This window comes from Oncorhynchus mykiss, chromosome 21, assembly GCF_013265735.2.
Source record: "Oncorhynchus mykiss isolate Arlee chromosome 21, USDA_OmykA_1.1, whole genome shotgun sequence".
In the NCBI taxonomy this organism is placed as follows: Eukaryota; Metazoa; Chordata; class Actinopteri; order Salmoniformes; family Salmonidae; genus Oncorhynchus; species Oncorhynchus mykiss.
Genome location: NC_048585.1, coordinates 32,792,848 through 32,816,260, shown reverse-complemented (window position 1 = coordinate 32,816,260; position 23,413 = coordinate 32,792,848). Strand labels below are relative to the sequence as shown.

General features: G+C 43.9%; 1 protein-coding gene across 1 annotated transcript in view; it reads right to left on the bottom strand.

Moving 5' to 3' along the window:
- The window catches only part of LOC110500278 (kinesin-like protein KIF21A), a 41,749-nt gene extending 18,698 nt beyond the window's left edge, over window positions 1-23,051 (bottom strand). Inside the window, 11 exon segments of the mRNA XM_021577571.2 lie at window positions 926-1,129; window positions 1,255-1,318; window positions 1,460-1,649; window positions 2,078-2,273; window positions 2,693-2,808; window positions 3,295-3,468; window positions 4,137-4,271; window positions 4,913-5,062; window positions 5,695-5,877; window positions 7,480-7,702; window positions 22,073-23,051. Of these exon segments, the coding sequence (XP_021433246.2) occupies window positions 926-1,129; window positions 1,255-1,318; window positions 1,460-1,649; window positions 2,078-2,273; window positions 2,693-2,808; window positions 3,295-3,468; window positions 4,137-4,271; window positions 4,913-5,062; window positions 5,695-5,877; window positions 7,480-7,702; window positions 22,073-22,113 (1,676 nt within the window). The 5' untranslated portion in view covers window positions 22,114-23,051.
- Between the last annotated feature and the right edge of the window lie 362 nt (window positions 23,052-23,413).

Here is a 23,413-nt window from a genome sequence, read left to right as displayed (position 1 = left end):
GAAGGGTGAGAGGTTACAAGTGTGTTTTCCTCCAGGTGTGGCAACTACCTGCAGGTGTAAAAGATGTGTTAGAGAGGTGGGAAGAGGGGAGTTAGAAAAATGGGGGAGAGTGGGAGGAGAGGGGGTTAGAGAGATGGGGGAGAGGGGTATAGCAAACCTGGGAAGCTTAACCTCATGGTGACTCTCCTCGAGCCGCTGCAGTCTTCAGAGTAGGGGAGGAGAACAGGGGAGACAGTTGGAGAGAGTAAGGTTGGCAGGGGAAGGGAGTGAACCAGAGAGCAGAAAAGAGTGTAGCAAGGAAGAACAGGTTAACCTTCGAGGATTTGGCGCTGGTTGTCTTCTTTTGGCTTGTTGGTGTGTGCCAAGTCGTTTATGTGTTATGTTGTTTATCAAACGTTTATCAAATGTGTATTAAATCACAGAGAAAGAGGGAGACCAGTTGTACAGTACAGGTACATCTGAACATGACTGGGCTTGTTATATAAACCCATCATCATGTATAGGGTATTACAGTAGATAGACATTAGAGAGGGAATAGGTATCTGTTGAAGGGGAAAGGCTGGGTGCCAGAACTAATTACCCAAAACACCCTGGGACAACAACGGAAACCAATTCCCCTCGCCTCTGTAATCCCCCCACACCCTTCTACCACCTCTCACCCTCACCCAGCCATGCCCAGCCCATCTCTAACCACCTCCGAGCATATCACTGTCAGACTCAAGGCCTACCATCAAAGTCTACCCATTGCTTAGTTTTATTCGTGTTGTTTCATCCACAAGTTTGGACATATACACTTAGTTACAAATTGTAACAAACCTAATGCAATCGGTTTCATGGCATGTACTGTATGTGAAATGTACATCAAAACAGCAACGTGGAGTGAGTGCAATATCAAAGGTATGAAGGGGACAAAAACAACTCCTACCTCTTCTTTTTCTTCCTCTCTTTCTTCTTGAGTTTCTCCAGATCTTTCTTGGCCATCTCGATGATGTCGGAAGCCACTATCTCGGGGGCGAAGTGGGCTGGGGAGAAGGAGCCCCCACCAGCGTACAGGGAGGAACGTGTGTTGGCACGGGACAGGGTTTTACGGAGGTTCTCATTCACTGACTCACTCTCCAGGAGCTTGGCTCTGCAGACACAAAACCAACAGTCAGAATACTGTTGTGGGCCTCCCAACACCAAAACCAAAGGTCACAATACTCCTGTCTTCCTTTCAACAGACACATCATGCTGTACATGTAAGAGACATCATACCTGAGCTCCTCGATTTCTTTGATATAGTTCTGGATCATATTTCCAATTTCCTCAGTCCCCTCACCTGGAAGATAATCGAACATGAGGGCATTTTCAGCACTTTTTACATTAACTTTAATGGAGCACTTCCTATCCCACTAGCCTGGATTTTGAATCATCACGGCGCAGTGTGAATAAGGTCCATTATTCCTGTCCCAGTACGTACCCACTTTGGCCAGAACCTGGTTGGCCTGGTCACTGAGGTACTGTGTGAGTCTGGCCCTCTGGGCGTCAATGGTCTCCTGCATGGCCTTGACCCTGATCCTCAGGTTACTGTTCTCTGTCTGTAGCATGCTGTTCTCATGGGCCATGTCGTTGATGCTCTCCATGCCGTCTTCCCCCACCATACGCTTGCCCTAAGACCAGAGAGAGACCAGAGGACTATGGTTATTATAGTAGATCATTATAGTAGATCAGTCAGGCCAATACAACTATACATTGTTATACCTCCCCTACCAGATGCTTGCCCTGCTCAGACCAGAGGGAAGCAGAGAGATGAGTGCAGGTCATAGAGAAATATAGACTGAAAATCCACACTGAATATCCCTCTGTTTCACTATTGTTTAGTTGGATTCCAGGCTACCAGAAATACAACCTCAATGGACACATGTGCAGCCGTTAGTACGTTTTAGAAGTTAAATGGATCCATATTATGGTACAGTTAACCATGTGACTTGACCTGGAAAACAGTGCCTTTATAATGATATCTAAAAATAGCAACAAAAAAAATGTTTTTATCTCCCTCTCTCTCTTGCACCCTCCATCCTCTCTTTCCTTCTCTTACCGTCTTGTACTCCATCAGTTCCATCTGTAGCCTGGCAATGTCAGTCCTGAGAGCTGATATCTGCTGGGAGGCTTTGTCCTGGTTCACCATCACCTTGTTCTTAATGTTCCTGGCTCGGTTAGCGTAGTTCAGACAGCTCAGTGTCTCCATGAAGTCCCGGTCAGATGGGCTGATACACGCTATCATCACCGTTTGACTGGGGATAGAGAGAGAGAGAGAAGATGGACACGGGCCGTAGACAGACACACACAAAAATAATTTGAAACGGAATAACCACATAGGCAACGTCAATGTAAATCACTTTGTAAACTACTTGGAAAAAATAAATCAAATGAATTATTTGAATTTATTTAAAAAATAGATAAATGTTCAAATATATGGTAATTAATTCACCCACTAGCATAAAGAAAATCCGGTTTTAATAGATTACTTTTAAAACATTGACATTTTAGTCAGCAGACCTTCATTAGACAGATAATTAATGAATCCACATAATAAAGCTTCAAGGAGAGGTTCTAGTGATATTCCAGAAATAGAATACAACTGTTATTATATCTATTTCTTCAAACACTATTACATACAGTGTCTTTATGTGGTTTATGAGGACGTACAGACCTGTTTCCTCCCAGAGAGTCCTGCAGTAGCCGGGTGAGTTTCGAGTCCCTGTAAGGCACGTGGGTGGACCTCTTACTCCTGTCCCCCAGAGCACTGATCACGTTACCCAGAGCAAGCTGCAGCGAGAGAGGAAAAACCGACCAAGGAGACATGAAGATGAGATGAGATCCTTAAAAATGAGGCTTAAGCATCTGCATTCTATCAAAAATAAAGCATCAAATCCTTCCTTTAATGTGGCGTTTAAATGCAGTTGTCAATCAAAGAGGTGGTGCCACAGTGTTGGTAGGACATCTGCAACATCTTTCTCAGCCACCAGGTGGCGCTTTCCCCGATAGCTTCTCAGCTCTACACAAGTGTATCATTGAAACAGTTCAGGTCAGTCATCTAAGAAGAGGACATGGCATCACCACTGTCCTGACTCTCCAAAACCTCTTAGTGTTGAGTAACCTATGACCTTTACATGCACTGTTCTAGCATTGGGAATGGTGCGGGTCATTTCCATTTAAAGTCCGTCAACTTGTAATAAATTGACCCAAACCAGGCACTGTGTGTTCACCAATTTTCTAACTATAGCATGCATTATTTTACAGTGAGAGTCTCACCAGTCCACAGTTGATGGAGATGCCTTCCTTGGCTCTATCCCCAGTAGCTCCTGTCCTCTTTAGTCTCTCCGACCCGGCCAGGTCCACAAAGTGAAACTTAGCCGTCAGCGTCTCAAACTCAGAGTTGATCTCAGAGGAACCGTTGGCCAGGCGGCCGTCTGTCTCATTGGACTCCTGAAGGAGATGGGTATGGTGTATAAAACAAAGAAGAGACTGTGGGGGAAAATACACTTGGTGATTGTGTGTGTAACTTCATGTCTTGGACATGTGTATGGACATTTTGGCTCGAGCATTGATTTAGGCTTATGAGAAATATAACTGGTGGCTTTCGTCTTCCATTATAGCTCTCAATAGCAACACCAGTGGATAGACATATCTGTGTCAGTAGCAGCCTGTATATTGTCCATTTAATCAGCGGAGCAGAGAGAGGAGGGTGACATCATGCCCAGCTGGTGTGTGTGTCCATTGGGATTTATGTGGGGAGATATGCTGTGTGGTGAGCTGTGTCGCTGGCTGGGGTGCTGTGTGGGAGGCTTGGGTAACGCTGCATTTCACAGTCCTCTTGTTTATCAGCTGGGGTGTTTATTGTTTATCTCATAAATACTAGGAAATGAAATGTTATTCATGTGTATTTTCACAATCGGAAACAAACGAGTGGTTGTATGTTACAACAACTCCCAAATAAAATGGTAATGATTATGCAGCTTAATAACCTTTTTATCATGTAATTTCTAAAGAATGACAGTGAAAATAGTACAGCCAGTGAAATAGACTGTGAAAAGTGTATCCTATCCTAGGCTTGGCTCTAGAGAGCTCCAGGCCACTGGTGCAATGCCACGTACGCTGTCGTCTGGAGTGCAGACTCTGACTTGGCACAGGTGGATGGTGAAGATGGCATGGGAGCGCGAGCTCTGGATGTTCATCTGGGTGCTGGCTGTAGTACGGGACAGAGCACCCAGCTTCAGACACTGCATCATCTGTACAGGGAGGGGGAAGGAGGACCAGGGACAGGAAAGGAATGGGAGAGTTTAGTGTTAGTACAGTGTATTCAAGAGAGAAATTCTGTTTGTCACACCCTGATCTGTTTCACCTGTCTTTGTGCTTGTCTCCACCCCCCTACATCTTCGTCATTATCCCCAGTGTATTTATACCTGTGTTCTCTGTTTGTCTGTTGCCAGTTCGTTTTGTTTCGTCAAGAATGCCCGCGGATTTTCCCGTGCTCCTGTCTGTGTCTAGTTCCTGTTTTCTAGCTTTCCCGGTTTTTGACCATTCTGCCTGCCTTGACCCTGAGCTTGCCTGTCGTTTTGTACCTTGTCACACCACCCTGGATTACTGACCTCTGCCTGCCCTGACCCTGAGCCTGCCTGCCGTTCTGTACCTTTCAGACTCTGCTTTGGACTACTGACCTCTGCCTGCCCTTGACCTGTTGTTAACCTGCCCCCCTGTTTTTGTAATAAACTTTTGTTACTTCGAAACTGTCTGCATATGGGTCTTCTCCTGAGCCTTGACCCAAACACATTCACAGACAGATTTAGGCTCACAGCAATAACATATGTTTAACCAACGACCATAGGTACAGATTGGTGTTCTTCTGCTTTAGATTGTGATTGAGACTAACCTCTGCCTCGGAGGTGACCGTGCGCGTGGTGACTCCCACAGTGTAGATGCCTCCGCTAGCGTCCTCATGAATCTTGATGGTGGACTTCTGTCTCTTCCCATCCATGTCCCGCGTTGATTCAAACAGATCCAACACTTCCTCATTGTACAGCTGGGATAGGAGGGGAAAAAACAAGCCAATGAACCAATACCCCAAATCCAAATAACTGTGCATGGAAAACATCAGTAGTTAAGTCATTTTGGTTATAGAAAGTATACTGCTTTATTAGTTTTTAGAGACATGTACCAGCAAGCGATATCAGATTTGAGTGAGACGCGTAATTCCCTAGTAATTACTCTATGGTGATAAATCATCTGCCTGTAGAGATAAATTAGCTGAACACATCCCATGAGCAGACAGAAGTAGAGTATCCTTCCATCTGCTCCAGGTTGCTACACAGAGCTGCTGCAACCCCTAGCCAGAACCCTTTCCCCTAATACCGCTCTTGTGTTAGCAGCTCTAAGGGAAGGGAACCGGATAGGTTTAAGTAAGCAATAACGAAGGCTCCAACCTAGCCTTCCAGGGCCAATGGGCTTCTTTTCAGAGATTTAGAAACCTGCATCTCCAAGCTTCCTCATGTTGTAGAGCTAATGGGAGACTACAGAGAGAGATTGCATTTCTGGTTCAAAAGTGTAACCAGTGGGGATTGAATACGGGTCTCCCGCTCACCAACCCAACGTCTTAACCAAATCACCTCAGCTAAAAAAGCACATAGTACGTTTTGTCCTTTCCGTCACACATACCTCCAGGAACTGTGCGTTGATCTTGAACTCGGGTACAGGCTTGCCCTGCTCTGTGGCGGAGTGCCGTCGTTCCTCAATGCCCCTGAAGAGGTGCTTGACTGCCCGGGGAATGATGCCCAACTCCTCCTCACTGATGTTCACGTCAAACCCTGTGCCCATGGTGTAGGTCTTCCCCGAACCAGTCTAGGGGAGAGGGACAAGAAGGGCGAGGATATGATAGGATCAATAACCAATTATATTGTTTCATTTATTTACTCATTTATCTGACTTGAAACTTATTCAGACAGTCAGTGGGCCTATGCTGCTATTTCATGAATACAGGAAGTTATAAACGGGGAGTGGGGATCAGCTTTTCTTACTCAAATTAAAAAACAGTACAAAACGCCAGAATAGAAGAAAAATAAGCCCTGCCAAAATGACTCTCCTGGACTAAAGCCATTCCTAATATATGTAGCTACAACTGCACAGTGCACACACATTGGGGTTGGGGGCTTGGTTGTCATGGTGACTACCTAAGGAATGCGACGCTAATTCACACGTCACCTGAAAGATACTCTGACAGTAGTGTGTGTGTGTGTGTGTGTGTGTGTGTGTGTGTGTGCCCGTGTGTTTTTGTGTGTATTTGTGTAGATGTAATGTGAGTGTGTGTGCATGCATGCGTACATATAAATTGTTGTGTGTGAGTGTGCATGTGTATGCGTTTGCGTGTGCGCGACCCGCTGTACCCCCTGAATGAGAGTCTGACAGGGAGACAACGGGGCTGAGAAGAATGGAGCCGGCAGAGGAGAATGGACAGAGAGATTAAGAGGAGGAGGAGAGGAGTGAAAGGAGAGTTTGGCAGAGCTCCACTATAGAGCTTCAGATCAGAGGAAGAGGTTGTGACAGAAGCAAACGCAAGAAAAAGTGAACAAGTTTGAGAGAGTAAGAGCAAGAAAGGGAAAGGGGGATACCTACTCAGTTGTACAACTGAATGCCTTCCACTGAAAGACAGACAGGCAGAGAGAGAGAGAGAGAGAGAGAGAGCAGGGAGAAAGAGAGAGAGAGAGAGATAGTGAAAGAGAGCCTGATAGATAGATATGAACATGTACTGTAGAAAGTCAGTCGCAGGTGTTAATCTATCAAGCCAATAAAAACCCTGAGGTTGGTCCCGTTAGAACATGCCTGCTGTTGCTGAGTCTTCGTGGCCTGTTGGCTTCTCTCTTCCTCTGAAATCAGCTCTATGAAGACGTGGAGCCTAACTGAGAACAGTTTCAAAGCAGTGCTATATAACTCACTGATACACAGTTATAAGGTTGAATAAATGACGATGCTACGGTCAATGTGAGTTTAGCAGAGTTATAGTTTATCCCTCACTGAGTCACAGATAGGGGTTTGATGAATGACGTTGTAATAGCCAGTGTGAGTTTGGTATTGGAAACAAGGTGTGATAACATGTTCTGCTTGCTTACAGTAACAACACTGTTTTTTGAATTCATCCGGCAAGGGACCAGAGACCACAGGACACGTGGTGGATTCCTGGGGGTGGCAGAGCCCATCCCTTTCCTTGGGTGTGTCCAGCACTGAACCGCATTGCGTCTGTAGGCAAATATGGTGCGTGTATGTGTTGGTGTTTTTAATGCGTGTGTGCGCATGTTTGTAAATGTGTGTGTGCATGTGTGTATATGTATGCATTTGTGCATGTACGCCTCTGTGTGTGTGTGTGTGTGTGTGTGTGTGTGTGTGTGTGTGTGTGTGTGTGTGTGTGTGTGTGTGTGTGTGCGTGTGCGTGTCATGCAAATATCTGACCTGTCCATAGGCGAAGATGGTAGCGTTGTACCCCTCGAAGCATCCCTCGATGAGTTTCTCAGTGCAGTGTGTGTAGATGATGTCCTGCTGGGAGTCCATGTCAAACACGTAGTCGTAAGTGAATGCCTTGTCTTTACCCAGCATCACCTGGGGCTCGGCGGGCATGCAGAACGTACAGATGTGACATCCCTCGATCTTCTCCCTCGCCAGCTGAGGACGAATCCTGAGAGAGGGTCGAGAGAGATGCCGCGTTACGGTTTGTAACTGTATAAAATGTTAAACATGAATCGATATACAGAAAAGGAGAGGGACGGCGAGAGAGAGAGAGAGAGAGAGAGAGAGAGACAGAGAGAGAGAGAGAGAGAGAGAGAGAGAGAGAGAGAGAGCGAGAGAGAGGAAGCGAGAGTTTATAATGGAGATGTTTTGTGTGCTTGGTTTCCATCTATGCCTTCTTATTTGCTGAAGGCAAAGTTACATTTGAGGCACGGAAAACATTATCACATAACAGTTAGTCATTTCATAACATTCCACCCTTCGGTAGATGTGTCTGATATGTTAATATCTTCACTTCTATAGTGTTATCAGAAGAGACTACACTGTAGTGACTACACCCGACTCAGTACTTATTCTGATGTGTTGACATATTGACTTGTGGTATGCAGAGATGTGGCATGCAGATGGTAGAGAGGCCTTAGCTCCTTGACAAAACCTCAAGGGCAAAGCTTTGATAAGCTGAGTTTGAAAGTTGCATGTCGAGTATGATTCAGGGTTATGGTTGACTTTTAGACATTAAGTTAACCACGATATGCCACGTTTGAGTGCTTTATTGCTTCTATAAAACAGTTAGCTTCATCTGTGCTACATACAGTAGATCTGTTGGTCCAGTTCTTAGTAATACATGTATTATTCACTAATCTGTTTTTCTAGGGGCCTGGAGTGTGTGTGTGTGTGTGTGTGTGTGTGTGTGTGTGTGTGTGTGTGTGTGTGTGTGTGTGTGTGTGTGTGTGTGCATACCTGCGTGTTTGTATGTGTGCCTGCGTGCGTGCATACCTACGTGTGTGTGTGTTTGCGTGCCTGCGTATGTGTGTCTGTGTGTGCGATTCCCCTCACGATGCCAGCACACTCCACCACTCTGCCCCATACAGAGCCCTCAGTGTTCGAGCCTGGGCTCAGAGAAGAGTGGAAGCTGTGGAGCTACATGAGGTAAACAGTCACACCCTGCCTTGCAATTCCCCCATACACGCTGCCCCTGCGCCTGTCTAGCTCATCACAGAACTCACTGGACAAATATCACATGATTTCAACTCAATTCAAATGGGAAATATTCAGAAGACTTGATGGAAGAGTACTGTAAGTAAACGCATTACTTGTGTTAGGCCTGTAATTGTGTTTATAAGGGCAGTATTGTGATTGGAGAGTCACAGCAGAGAGTCAGGCTACAGCACGCACGCACACACACGCGCACGCACGCACACACACGCACACACACACATACACAGTCAGGCTACAGTGGTGTTCTTGTGCCCCAGTGACATCAGATCCCGGCTATTTAGCATCCTCTCTCTGGGATTACACAGTGAATGAGAAGAGGGGACAAAGCGAGGAAGGGATAGATGAGAGGAGAGGAGGTTGAGAAGAGTGGAAGAGGAGGCTGCATTACCTGTACACATGTTACACCTCTAGTACATAATCTGGGTCATAACTTTCTTCTGTATTTGCTACAGAGTATTTCAGTATTTCCAAATTTCTGCTGCCTCAACAGGTAGGCTTGTATTCTAGTCCATTACTGATCTCTTTGTTCATGTTCCTGCAGAACACCCCTCTGACAGACCTCTGTTTGACACAAGTTTTTGGGGTTTGGGGCGTTAGGGGGAATCCACAGTAATCCCTTTGGCCCACTTCCTAAAACAGGACAGAACCATCACAACAAAGATAATACTCATCACCGCTTACAACACGTTAAGTAACAATAATGCAGAAATACTAAAAGTGAGAATGCTGGGCTGGCTTCCAGCCAAAGATGAGATCAAAGATACTAGATAATACACAGCACTGGTCATGAGATTACATTCAATAGCATTTCATTTGGTGTCAAATGTCCCTACATGAGGAAAGAGAGTGAGTTCAGTGCAGTGTAAATCACATCATTGGTCTGATTGATTGTGATGAGAGCATCCCAGCCAAGGCGGTGAGGCAAGACAAACAGTCAAACACTCCTTCTTGTGTGTGCATGTCTAGGACTCCAGCCTTGCTCTGTGACATCCCCCAGTGTCTTCCATACACAATATCCTGGGAGAATCTCAATTGCATTTCCTTGTTTCCTTGCTTCCTCTCTCCTTGAGGCGAGGAGAGAGAACATGAGGAATCGAGGAAATTAAAGTGAGATTCTCCCAGGATATATGACCAGCTCAAGATTGTTGACAGATTCCTCCTGAATAAATAAGACCAATAAACTTAACTGACCACTGCCACTTCAAAGCTGCTTTCTCAACACCAGAAAGATATTTCAGACCAGAAATTTGTTTAAACAGTATAGGCCTCTAGACCAGAGCCATATAGATCAATGTTTGCCACCGTTCAAAAGTTTGGGGTCACTTAGAAATGTCCTTGTTTTTGAAAGAAAAGCAAATTTTTTGTCCATTTAAAATAACATCAAATTGATCAGAAATACAGTGTAGACATTGTTAATGTTGTAAATTACTATTGTAGCTGGAAACGGCAGATTTTTTATGGAATATCTACATAGGCATATAGAGGCCCATTATCAGCAACCATCACTCCTGTGTTCCAATGGCACGTTGTGTTAGCTAATCCAAGTCGATCATTTTAAAAGGCTAATTGATCAGTAGAAAACCCTTTTGAAATTACGTTAGCACAGCTGAAAACCGTTGTTCTGATTAAATAAGCAATAAAACTGGCCTTCTTTAGACTAGTTATTTGGAGCATCAGCATTTGTGGGTTCGATTACAGGCTCAAAATGGCCAGAAACAAATAACTTTCTTCTGAAGCTCATCAGTCTATTCTTGTGCTGAGAAATGAAGGCTATTCCATGCGAGAAATTGCCAAGAAACTGAAGATCTCGTACAATGCTGTGTACTACTCCCTTCACAGAACAGCACAAACTGGCCCTAACCAGAATAGAAAGAGGAGTGGAAGGCTCCGATGCACAACTGAGAAAGAGGACAAGTACATTAGAGTGTCTAGTTTGAGAAACAGACACCTCACAAGTCCCTCAACTGGCAGCTTCATTAAATAGTACCCACAAAACACGAGGCGACTCCGGGATGCTGGCCATCTAGACAGACTTCCTCTGTCCAGTGTCTGTGTTCTTTTGCCCATCTTAATCTCTTATTTATATTGGCCAGTCTGAGATATGGGTTTTTCTTTCTAACTCTGCCTAGAAGGCTAACATCCGGGAGTCGCCTCTCCACTGTTGACATTATATATAATGAGAAGTTTATGAGTGTTGAGCACACTTCACAGTGCAGTGTGAGTGAGTAGTGCACTTGTGTACATTACATTTGTCCTCTAGCTGGGATAGTTGACTGACAGGTTTTAAGGCTATGAGTGAAATGAAAACACTGGATCCATCAGGGTGAATAATGGTTGACATATACAGTAGCTGCTCCATACCTTCATGTAGACTTTAGACTTAAAGCACTAATCCACCCTCTAGACTACAGCAGTGTTTTTCAACACTAGTCCTGGGGATCCAGAGTGGTGTAAATGTTTGTTCTAGCCCAGCTCTGACAAAACGAATCAAGGTAATCAGTGATTAGGTGATAAGTTGAACCAGATGTGTGTTAGTGCTGGCCTGAACCAAAAAATGTATACACCCTTTGAGTCCAACTCCATCCCCAGGACCAGCATAGGACAACACTACACTATTGTGCCAAAAAGTATTAAGTCTTATGTGTTGTTTTCTAGTAATCTAACTCTCCAGTTCCTGTACCTCTATAGGGGACCCAAAGCCTTTGCCTAACACAGTACAAGGGGACTGACTGACTGAGCAGAGAGCTATTAGCTCTCTGTGATAACGACTGTACATTTACCCTCCATGACAACTCAGTCAACACCCCGGTCAGGTTAAGCCTCCTTCGGGGAATATAAAATATATGTTGAAAGTATGCAATAATCCGGTTCAGAAGAGGTGGGCTGAAGTTAACTGAGGTGGGATAGGTCGCTTCTGTGAGATGAAAGGCTGACACACACATGGACTGACGCACACACATACACGCAAGCCAACACACACGCGTATGGACACACACCGTAGAGCTCCTGACAGACTCTCCCCATGTGACATGTCCAGTTAGCGTCACGCTGGAGACCTCATTACAGCGATTACAGTGACAGCCAGAGGAGCCATGCACCATGGCGGCGGCACTTGGTAACTCACTAACCCCTCTCAGAATAAAATGGGCAGCGCCAGGCTAGCTCACTATAGCTCAACCCCATTCAGAAGCAGCTGTCCTGGGCCTGAGCCGAGTCTCTCCTATGGACCCAGTACGAATTATCTGGGGCAACCTTGCCTGTCTGTCTCTCTTTGTCGCATTCTCTCTCTGTCCTTCTCTCCCTCTCTCTCCCTCTCATTTTCTCTCTCTCTCTCTCCCTCTCTCCCTCCCTCCCTCCCTCCCTCCCTCCCTCCCTCCCTCCCTCCCTCCCTCCCTCCCTCCCTCCCTCCCTCCCTCCCTCCACACAGCTACCACCACCACCATACATTGACCTGGTTCAAAGGGCAGCAAGACGCAGGGCCAGGCGGTAGCACAGTCACATTTCTCGCCAGCATAATCTCCTACTAAACAAACACACTTCAAACAGAATGGCTCTTTTAAAATTTGAAATGTACTGCAGGCCAGAGGCCAGGGTGCACTGGCTGCACCGGGGAAGGCTGGTGACCGTCATAACCAGTGTTCTCTGCTATGGATATGGTTGAGTCTATACAGTATGTGTGTAGATCTCCATGAATAATAATAACTATACTGGTAAGAAAGGTGATTACCTGACCTCAGCCACTGCCTCCGCCTCAGCCAACCACAATGGTCCCCTGAGAGACCATCACATATCATTTCCCATCTGCAAACCACAGCAGTCACAGCCCTAATCTAATTCTAGAGCTACATGAGTCCAGAGAAGCATCTGGACCCACACTGAAGGGAAACAACCGGTACGATACACAACTAGATTACAGGAAACAATCAATCTTTCACTCATATAGACTTGTTCGGATTCATTTGAGAAGAAAACAGAAAGAAGAGGGAGGATTGCTGCCCTGTGTCCACACATTGCAAAGGGAGGAGAATAGAGTTAGGCAGCTGGCTTTTAAACTCCACTCATATCAGAGGTTAAATTGTGGCCAAGTACCTGGGGAATTCAGGCACTAGGAACAGGGTTTTTAAATGCCCAATGCAGACAGGTTTTTTTTTTTATATCAAGAGCAAATCATTTCTGCGTAACAATTAAGTACCTTACTGTATTTAGTTAGGGCTCCCGGGTGGCACAGTAGTCTAAGACACTGCAAGAGGAGTCACTGCAGTACCTGGTTCCAATCCAGGCTGCATCACATCTGTCTGTTATTGGGAGTTCCATAGGGATAAATAAGAATTTGTTCTTAACTAACTTGCCTGGTTAAATAAAATAATATTTTTAATTTGTCTGGGAGAGGTCTCTGTGTTGGGAAGGGAAAACTAAAAACTAGCTGTTGTTGGTGGCAGGTAACCTAGTGGTTAGCGCGCTGGGCCAGTAACCGAAAAGTTGCTGGATCGAATCCCCGAGCTGACGAGATAAAAATCTGTCGTTCTGCCCCTGAACAAGGCAGTTCCCTGGTAGGTGGTCATCATAAATAAAAATGTGTTCTTAACTGACTTGCCTAGTTAAATTGGCAGAGAGGTTTGGAACTCTTGTTGTTATTGGTCTATTCATCAATTTACTGCGTGGTGATGTCTCCATGGAAGGCCAAAACACCATGCAAACCTTCTGATTAGACGTTCCTGTGTAGATTGTATTTTCAACCAGCCACTATCAGTTAAATAACAATGATCCAATTTGATCACACTTTTACAGTGTTAGTTTCATCAGCTTTTGTACAACATGATATACTGTAAACCATAGTAAAACATATTTTGACTGCATTGGGCCTTTAATGAGCGTTGGAACAGACCCTTTACTTCCCGGGTTGTTTTTACCCTGAGACACTGATGCTGTAGAGCAGAGGTTAACGAGGGACCGTTCTACACACACACACACACACAACACACACACACACACACACACACACACACACACACGCACACACACACACACACACACACACACACACACACACACACACACACACACACACACACACACACTCTCTCTCTTTTCTCTGGCCCTTCACTGCACCTGAAACTGAGACCAGGGAACTTTAGACACCGGATTTACAGTGAACTTCTGATACACACACACACAAATGCCGATAAATGGTTCTGTTGTTGTGCTGCTTACAACAAGTGTCTCAATCAGTTTTGAAAGGTCCCCTTGAAAGAAGAATGAAAAGCTTCAGCTACGCCCTCTATGACATGGGTTAGAGCAGAACAGGCCTGGGTTAATGGATGCCCAGGGATAGAGGAAGAAGAGAGGGGATGGGGAAGGAAATGGCACTGTAACCCTTTCCTGCAGTCAAATTACCTAGTGGCCTAATGGGTGGAATTGTATTAATATTTTTCATGATTTCATAATTAATAAACATAATTTAAAATCTGGTGTTTCTATGTCAAAAGGTTTTGTTATATTTCAGTTTTCTGTGACGTACTGTACAGTACCAGTCAAAAGTTTGGACACATCTACTCATTCAAGGTTTTTTCTTTATTTTTACTATTTTCTACATTGTAGAATAAAACTATGAAATATCACATATGGAATCATGTAGTAACCAAAAAAGTGTTATACAAATCTAAATATATTTTATATTTGTGATTCTTCAAAGTAGCCACCCTTTGTCTTGATGACAGCTTTGCACACTCTTGCCATTTTCTCAACCAGCTTCACCTGGAATGCTTTTCCAACAGTTGAAGGAGTTCCCACATATACTGAGCACTTGTTGGCTGCTTTTCCTTCACTCTGCGGTCCAACCATCCCAAACCATCTCAATTGGGTTGAGGTTGGGTGATTGTGTAGGCCAGGTCATCTAATGAAGCACTCCATCACTCTCATTCTTGGTCAAATTGCCCTGACACAGCCTGGAGGTGTGTTGGGTCATTGTCCTGTTGAAAAACAAATGATAGTCCCACTAAGCTCAAACCAGATGGGATGGTGTATCGTTGCATAATGATGTGGTAGCCATACTGGTAAAGTGTGCCTTGAATTCTATATAAATCACAGACAGTGTCACCAGCAAAGCACCCCCACACCATCACACCTCCTCCCCCATGCTTCACGGTGGGAACTACACATGCAGAGGTCATCCTACTCTGCGTCTCACAAAGACACGGCGGTTGGAACCAAACATCTCAAATTTGGACTCATCAGACCAAAGGACAGATTTCCACCGATCTAATGTCAATTGCTTGTTTCTTTGCAGCAATTCAACCATGAAGGCCTGATTCACGTGTTCTCCTCTGAACACTTGATGTTGAGATGTGTCTGTTACTTGAACTCTGTGACGCATTTATTTGGACTGCAATTTCTGAGGCTGGTAACTCTAATGAACTTATCCTCTGCAGCAGAGGTAACTCTGGGTCTTCCTTTTCTGTGGCAGTCCTCACGAGAGCCAGTTTCATCAAAGCGCTTGATGGTTTTTGCGAGGGCAGTTTTCCGGATTGACTGACCTTCATGTCTTAAAGTAATGATGGAGTGTTGTTAATCTTTGCTTATTTGAGCTGTTCTTGCCATAATATGGATTGGGCTTTTACCAAATAGGTCTATCTTCTATATACCACCCCTACCTTGTCAAAACACAACTGATTTTCTGAAACGCATTAAGAAGGAAAGAAATTCCACAAATGTACTTTTAACAAGCCACACCTGTTAATTGAAATGCATTCCATGTGACTACCACATGAAGCTGGTTGACAGAATGCCAAGAGTGTACAAAGTTGTCATCAAGGCAAAGGGTGGCTACTTTAAAGAATCTCAAATATAAAATACATTTTGAATAGTTTAGCACTTTTATGGTTACTACATGACTCCATATGTGATATTTCATACCTTTGATGTCTTCACTATTATTTTACAATGTAGAAAATAGTAAAAATAAAGAAAAACCCTATAATGAGTAGGTGTGTCCAAACTTTTGACTGGTACTGTATATAAAGTGTAATGCAAACTCGGGATGCAAACTCAAAATTTCAACTCTATTTCTGACGTGTTACAGGTGTCTTTTTTTAAAGCCCATAACCATACGTGTGAGGTGCATACTTTTATTTCAAAGTAGACCCTGATTTAGTCCACTGCAGTAAAAGGTTAATAGGAATATTCTTATTGTCATCATCATCATTATCTGACGACATCCACTGATGTCATATGATATGCCTCTGATGGAGATGAGCTGGGGGAGGATGAAGAAATGGGCTGGGTGGAGAAAAAGGTCATCATCCACTGTCGTCATATGGAGTGGATTTCATACAAAGTGCTCATGTCCTCATGCTCCAATGTTGTGTGTTTGTTTCAATTATGACATTGTGAAGCAAAACGCAAAAAGGCAACACTGTGTGTTGTGCGTGTGGATGACGATGTTACCTGTCATCATTCACTGTTCATCGGTTGCCTTTTTCAGGACATCAGGTGTGATCTCTTTTTGCCTCGACCTTAAGAGGCCCCTGACTCACTGACTGACACATTGTTTAGAGTCTGTCATAATATCAGGGTTGTAATGGTGTAATACGTGCATTAAGCTACGTTTACAGAGCATCACTGTGAGTAATAGCTACAGCAAAAAATAACAGCTGACAACAGCGGTGTCAGTGTTTAATGCTCAGTCTTCAAACTAAGTTATATTCATTCCACTGTACTTGCTTTTAGGAACAGTCTGTCCATTTTTAAGTACTGTACTGGAGATCATGAAGCAAGTCAGTGGATAATTCTCAACGTCAATGCTCTGTGATTAACAGGTAGTAACAGGCTTTTCCCCCCTTAGAGCACAGAAAGACAAACTCTGCAGATTTCAACAACGATCAACTGATGCAAACGATGCATGTAAGCGCCTCCAACCAAATAAACCAAACTACTTTTCCCTAAAACTTCTTCCTAAAATGTCTTCAACAAATGGTCTTTGAATGAACAAATGTCTCTCTTAGTGTCCACACAGGAAAATGATGTCACTTCAGTTACCAAGGCCACTAGTGAAAGAAGGGGAAGATTCAGCCAGAGAATTCTGCAACTCAAGAACCCCCACTTCTCTTCACCTGGCTTAAATCTGTCAAGGCTCTTCTACACGGGCGAGTGATGTCCATTCACAGGGTAACCACACTGGGCGGGGTGGGGTTCACTGACCAGTGGCCACAGCTCTAATGCTTCCTGGGTCAGAGGTCACATTGCAGCTACAGGGAAGAGCAGGAAAAGAGGAGCAGGGGTCCACGCAGTGGCTGTCGATTTCACACTGTCAGTTAGGGGGGGGAAACCAGGACAAGAGACAAAGGACACACACACACATACACACACACCCATCTTCTCTTCCTCAAGCCAAGCACTATGATGAATGACACAAAATAACAGCGATCATATGTGGAAACATTCAGGGCAGTTAAATAGCACTATGCCACAAAGGGAACTCTGTCAAAACACCAGATAAGAGGATGACACTAGCAGACATACAACCTTGTGAGTTGGAGTTATTTCGGATGGGAGAAAACAACCCAATGCAATGACACAGCCAAGGGCAATGAGTGATAATTGCAGAAAATAAATTGAGAGACACGTTATTTTCTTCTGGCAATGGGATAACAGTGAGACTCCTAAAACACATTAGTTTATCAATCTGGGCTAAGTTAATGTATCTGACCTCAAGCCAACACAAGCTTATCTTGTGATATTCTGTTGTGCCGTTTTAAGGGCTTGTATTTTGGTCATGTTTGGGTTTAAGGGCATGTTGTGATGATCTTGTTGTGTGTTGTGTGAAAGATAAATATCTTATATCTATGTGTGAAACTAAAATAAAACTAATTTTAGAAAGTAAACACTCTGTCCCTCTGGCTAACAGGCATGGGCAATGTTGTAGTACTCGAGTATAAAGGACTTGGACTTGGACTCGGAATCGAACACTAGGGACTTGGGAACTCGACACGGACTCAAGGTTTAGTGACTTGACTACATCACTGGGCTGGCGGTTGAGTGCAGGCAGCTCAGCTGCAAAGTGCCTGTCGACAGAAGAGAGTCAAGAGACCCATCTCTCTATATATAAACAAAGAAGCTGTAGGCTAGGGAACGATACAAGGTGCAACACTGACAGAGACACAAAGAAGTACTCAGTTATCAGTTATGGCCTAAGAGTAAAATACACATAGAGGAGTCTCAGCCAGAAGGATTCAGCTACAACACGTAGCCTTACTTGTATACTGAGAGAAGTGGATGAAATTGAATAGGTACTGTAACTATTGTTATTGTCTCCCGTAGTAAGTAAGGACACGTTGCAATATCACATGACGTGTGCCTGCAGCTGGTTTGCATGTATTTGTATGGCGGTTCGTGCATATGTATCATGAATGTACTGTAAAACCATAACATTTTCCAGTGTCGTGGCAGGAAGTGCACTCTTCTCCTAAAAGTAATTGGCTAAGAGCAGGAGGAGGAGCTGGGCTTTGATTGACACTGAAAAAACAATGGGAGGTGTGGATGTGTCCGAAGAGGGGCATCTTGTGCGTTGGAGTCATAACCACACCTTTTTAAAAAAGGTACCAGGCTTGGACTGAAATTTAGAAGTCGCTGTGGTGCTACAAAAGTTCTTAATTGCAAAAAGTGTCTTAACTGCAAGGGGTATAAGTTTTTTTTTGTTTTAATCATGGAGACAGTTTGACTAGTGGGAAGGATTTTACTCTGTGAGGGTTTGGTCCCATTGCACAATAGCGGCTGTTTTGGTGACTTATGCCCCACATGTGAAAATCTGAAACAGAAGCTGCACTCAATATATCACACTAACATAACAAGGCATATCCGTTATAGTGTAAATTCTATTGCTTTCTGAAAGAATTGTCTTCTTTTGACTTTACCTGAAATAGTGTAAAAGGCCTGTCTAGCTTCTAACATGAACAACTTGAAACCTGAAACGAACAACACTGTTTGTTACCACTGTAGCCTAGCTCCAGGCTTGAGGGTATGCATAATTCATTCACTTCAAGGATATTGATGAAACGACCACTTGACTGGCTCCTCCGGGCACACTTTACTTGATCAAACATACTAACACTTACATGGGCCATGTTTATTCCATTTAGACTGAACTCATACGATACTGACCCCAGTGAATAAATACTTCAATATAGTTGTGTCCAGGACAGCTATAGCCTTGTCTGTGTGTTTTAAAAGCGCTGGCCTAAAAACATAAAACAGGTGTAATGAGCACAAAACGAAATTGTGTAAAGCACAGAAAAAGTCGAACCAAAATCTATGTGCCAGTCATTTATGTTCAAGAGCAGCATCGGAAAACATATGCTCATGAGAGTCACTGATCGACTCCGTCGCAGTAATGCACCAATGAATCGGTGAACACAGGACTGTGCACTTCTGGTGCCAAAACATTGAACTTTTACTTGTCGCGCTCATTAACATCACAAGAGCATTAGGATGATAATGGACCATATGAGCCTTGTGCATGAAACTGGGGCTGAAGCATTACGCCTCGCTAACTGACAGCAGTTGGCAAACTGGCACCGGCAGGCTGTGTATCTAACAACAACAAGCTCCATTGGTGATCGCTGTGAGTGTGTGTGTGTGTGTGTGTGGTACAAGTCAGTGAAAACCTGTCCGTCAACCTGTCTTAAACATGTACTTAGTTGCTGCTCGACAGTCTCCACCAGCACACAGAAGTAATTACAGTGGGAGGGGATGCAAACTCAAAATTGAATAGTGGGTTGAGGGTTTTTTTATGGATATTACTATAACTCGTCAGGGCTAATGTACAATGTGGTTGCAACGATAGCAGCTTTGATTATGTTGTAAAGTCACGACAAGAATGATTAAGTGGATGCTTGAACTTTTTGTGTCAGCTTGGATGCCAGATACGTACTCATTATGTGCTTTCAAGTCAGTAGGGTTGGATCAAGGCAAGCACATACAGATCTGGCGGCCACCAGGCTGCAAGTGTTACATTATATCAGAAGATGAAATGTCCTATGTAATAGCATTATCCTTGAGACAGGTTGGCAGACAGCAGACAAAGCTGATGTTACCATGCAAAAACTCCTCTGACACAGAGACAGACAGACAATCAGCCTAATGGACCCAAGGCAACAGCAGAAAACAGGCTTAGACCGACACAGGGCTGTCTCTGAAATGACTCTCTAGATCTCAGGAGTGTGTGTAACATTTTGTACTGGAGGTCTGCGTCTGTCTGAGGGTTTCGTGAAAGAAAAAACAGTGCCTATCTATTTATGAGCCACTGTAACGGCTGTCATGCCAGTGTGTGTGTGTGTGTGTGTGAGAGAGAGACAGGGATAGGTAGAGGGAGAGAGAAAGGAAAAGCGGGCTACAGGCTTAGAGAGGGACTTGGCAAGGATGTGCCAGCGTGTGGGTGCCGTGAGTGGATGTGTACATAATGTGATAAAGTAAGCTTTGGTCTGCTGGGCCGGAGTTCTCAGAATAGCAGAGAGAGCAGTAAGGTGCAGGGTCAGGGAAGGTATCCCTTTACTGTGGGCTTAAGGGATCTGCTTACTGGCCCATACACTGGACACTTGGATTAGTGACAGGTACCAAAGTTTATATCAGGGCCCAGGGGCAGGTGAAGAGGCAATGGTGTGTGGGAGATTTAGAACAAAGACCCAGAGTTTTTCGAACTCAGGGTCCTATATTACATATTATGAACATGTGATTGATTACATGCTATCTGATCATCTATGCGTGTCTTCATTTTCGTGATCACAGTTAGATACAGTAGTTGGCCTTGTTCTGTATAGACTCTCTCCACTGGCTCCTCCATGAGAATAAAGAGTGGGAGCCTGATTGTCGAGGAAACAAAAGACCAAATTAAAGTTGCAAAAGAGAGAGACTAAAAAATAACTGGCAAATGCGTACAGTAATGGCCCCCGACAGAGATGGTCGCCTCGCTTCGCGTTCTTAGGAAACTATGCAGTATTTGCTTTTTTTTAATGTATTGTTTGTTACACTGTTACCCCAGGAAATCTTAAGTCTTATTACATACAGCCGGGAAGAACTATTGGGTATAAGAGCAACGTCAATTTACTTGTTAGATTTGCGTGTATAAATAGTTGTTGGGGAATTGTTCGATTACTTGTTAGTTATTAATGTTGGAACTAGAAGCACAAGCATTTCGCTACACTCACATTAATATCTGCTAACCATGTGAATGTGACCAATATAATTTGATTTGATTTATACAAAGCTAGCAAATAATTCATGAGGCATGTGCTTTCTATGCAGATGGATACATGGGCAGGGTTTACACACACTTGTGTCTGTCTGCGATTGTGTTGTGGGGAGCTATTTTAACACCGAGGACAGTCTCTGTACTGCTTATGCTGCCAACAGTTCAGTGGCTATTATGCAGTCATTGCAATTAGTACTTAGTCCTTGCAGTTAAATGCTTTTAAGTGAAATGACAGTATGTCGTTTTTGAAAACTCTAAATGCTGTCTGCCTGAAATGTCTGCAATTAAACAGTCTCTACGGTATCATGTTTATGTAGATGTGCTTGCTGCTAGTATATTGTCTCGTGAATATGGCTGCATGTATATGCAGGAGAGAGGCTTGTAAAACCAAGGCCCAGTCCAGACAGAGACTTAGTAAACAGAGTACTGGGTCAAAGTCTGCCTGCAGTAACGAGAGAGCGGTGTAACCAGGTCTTGGTCTGTCTTCCACCGATCCTTCTCACATGACATTACAGGTCTATGACACACACAGACGCAAGCGGTATTGCTTTCTCTTACCATATCCGCCCCTTCTCCCTTCATTCATAAATCCATGTAGTCACTATGTCTGCAGCCAGGACATTGGGAAAAGGTGTACTGTAGCTTAAGCACCAACAAAGGAAACCCATGAAACATTACCTACGAAATTGTGTTGGCCTATATGGGGGGCTGATGGTGACACTTAAAACAAATCGAAGGCCGTGTTGCTTTAGCTGTTTGACATTTGACATGTGTCCTAGAATAAACGCCGGGAGAAACATAGTGTTATTGCTATCCCTAATCCCTACGTAAACGTCGATTGCTTTGCCACATTGTAGTCTACTGTGCGTTATTTTGGAACCAATGCGCAAATGTTCAGGCTATCTACACATTCATGCTAGTACACAGTAACTAGGCCATTATAACAGCCCGTGCTGTGGTTTATCAACACCGGCATTGTCACCATAATAATATAGGTAGGTACATTATCCTGGAGAGGCGTGACCAGGATGACCATTATTTTCCGACAGAACAGAACACCATCCAATGTCACAGGCTTACCTCAACGCGACCCGCACCGAACTTTCGTCCTGTCCACTCATGGTTACGACGTCCGGAGGGTCGTCACTGCTAGGAACAACCACGATATAAACAGCTTGGTTTTCTTTTTATTTAACGGTTTTACAGCATGCAGCTTCGTTACCGATGCGCTTGAGCCACCGCAGCTCACATCCACCTGATACAAATAATTTCAATACGAAGTCAGCATTAGCGTGCTATTTTCTGTGCTTATATCTCGGGCGAGGCGCATTCTGAATAAACGTAGGCTACGATATACGAGGTAACATTTTCAATGACATTGCATTATTCCCGTGTAGAGGCCAGCCTTGCGAGGTGATAGGGACAGAAAAATACACTTGCCCGCTCATGTGTGTGTGTGACGGGAGGAGTGAAACGTAATCAAGCCACGCCTTCTGAGATGTCCCCTACCAACCTGACAGTGGGAAAATATCAACCCCATTGAATGAGTGAAGAAACATCGTGGCCGCTCTATTTTTAACACCGTTCATTGTAATCATTAAAGTGAATGTATATCGTTTTCTTACGAATGTTAAACGGTTCGGTAAATGGTAACCTTCTCAAGGCCAATTATAGAGGCCAATTGATGGAATATGTTGGATTATTGATGGCCACTAGCTGAGTCTCAAACAATCACACCAGCTTGTTACCTGCAATGCAATTTAAAACGTCCAATGCAGTTAAAAACCGCCGATCTAATTAAAAACGAAGAGCATTAGCATATTGTATGTAGCCATACAGTTTGACATTCCAATCTAACGTGAATATGTTTGTGAAATACCAAATGGTGTAGGCCTAATAGTTAGTGTCGCAATGACATTACTGATGTACGGGTGTATGGATGGAGAATGGCAGCATCGTGTGGTCATTGTTAAGATTATAAAAGTGCAGTTTGATCCAAATAATTTCCGTCTTTATACACTAGATGGCATCAGATACACGTTACATTGAATGCCCCTGTACTCTGAGGCTGGAATAAGCAACCAACCACAAAATGCTGACTAATAACACAACACACCAATGAATGAGTCAATTACTTGAGTTTTGCAGTCTTAGTGGTTGTCTTATTTTATTTACAGGAAAATACATTTTCACATTGATGTAAATGAACACTCAGTGCACATCCTCACATGCAGAATGAACAACAGTACCAGAACAGGTGGGCTTAATTAAAACATTTAGTCTGTTTTCTCACCATAAAAATGTCAAAAGGAGACTAGAAAAGAGAGGAGACAAATGCCTCTTATTGTCTGTCAGTCCCATGTCTTTCTTGACTGAAACAGCATCACTAGGCCTATAGCACAATACAGACCCCATTCACAT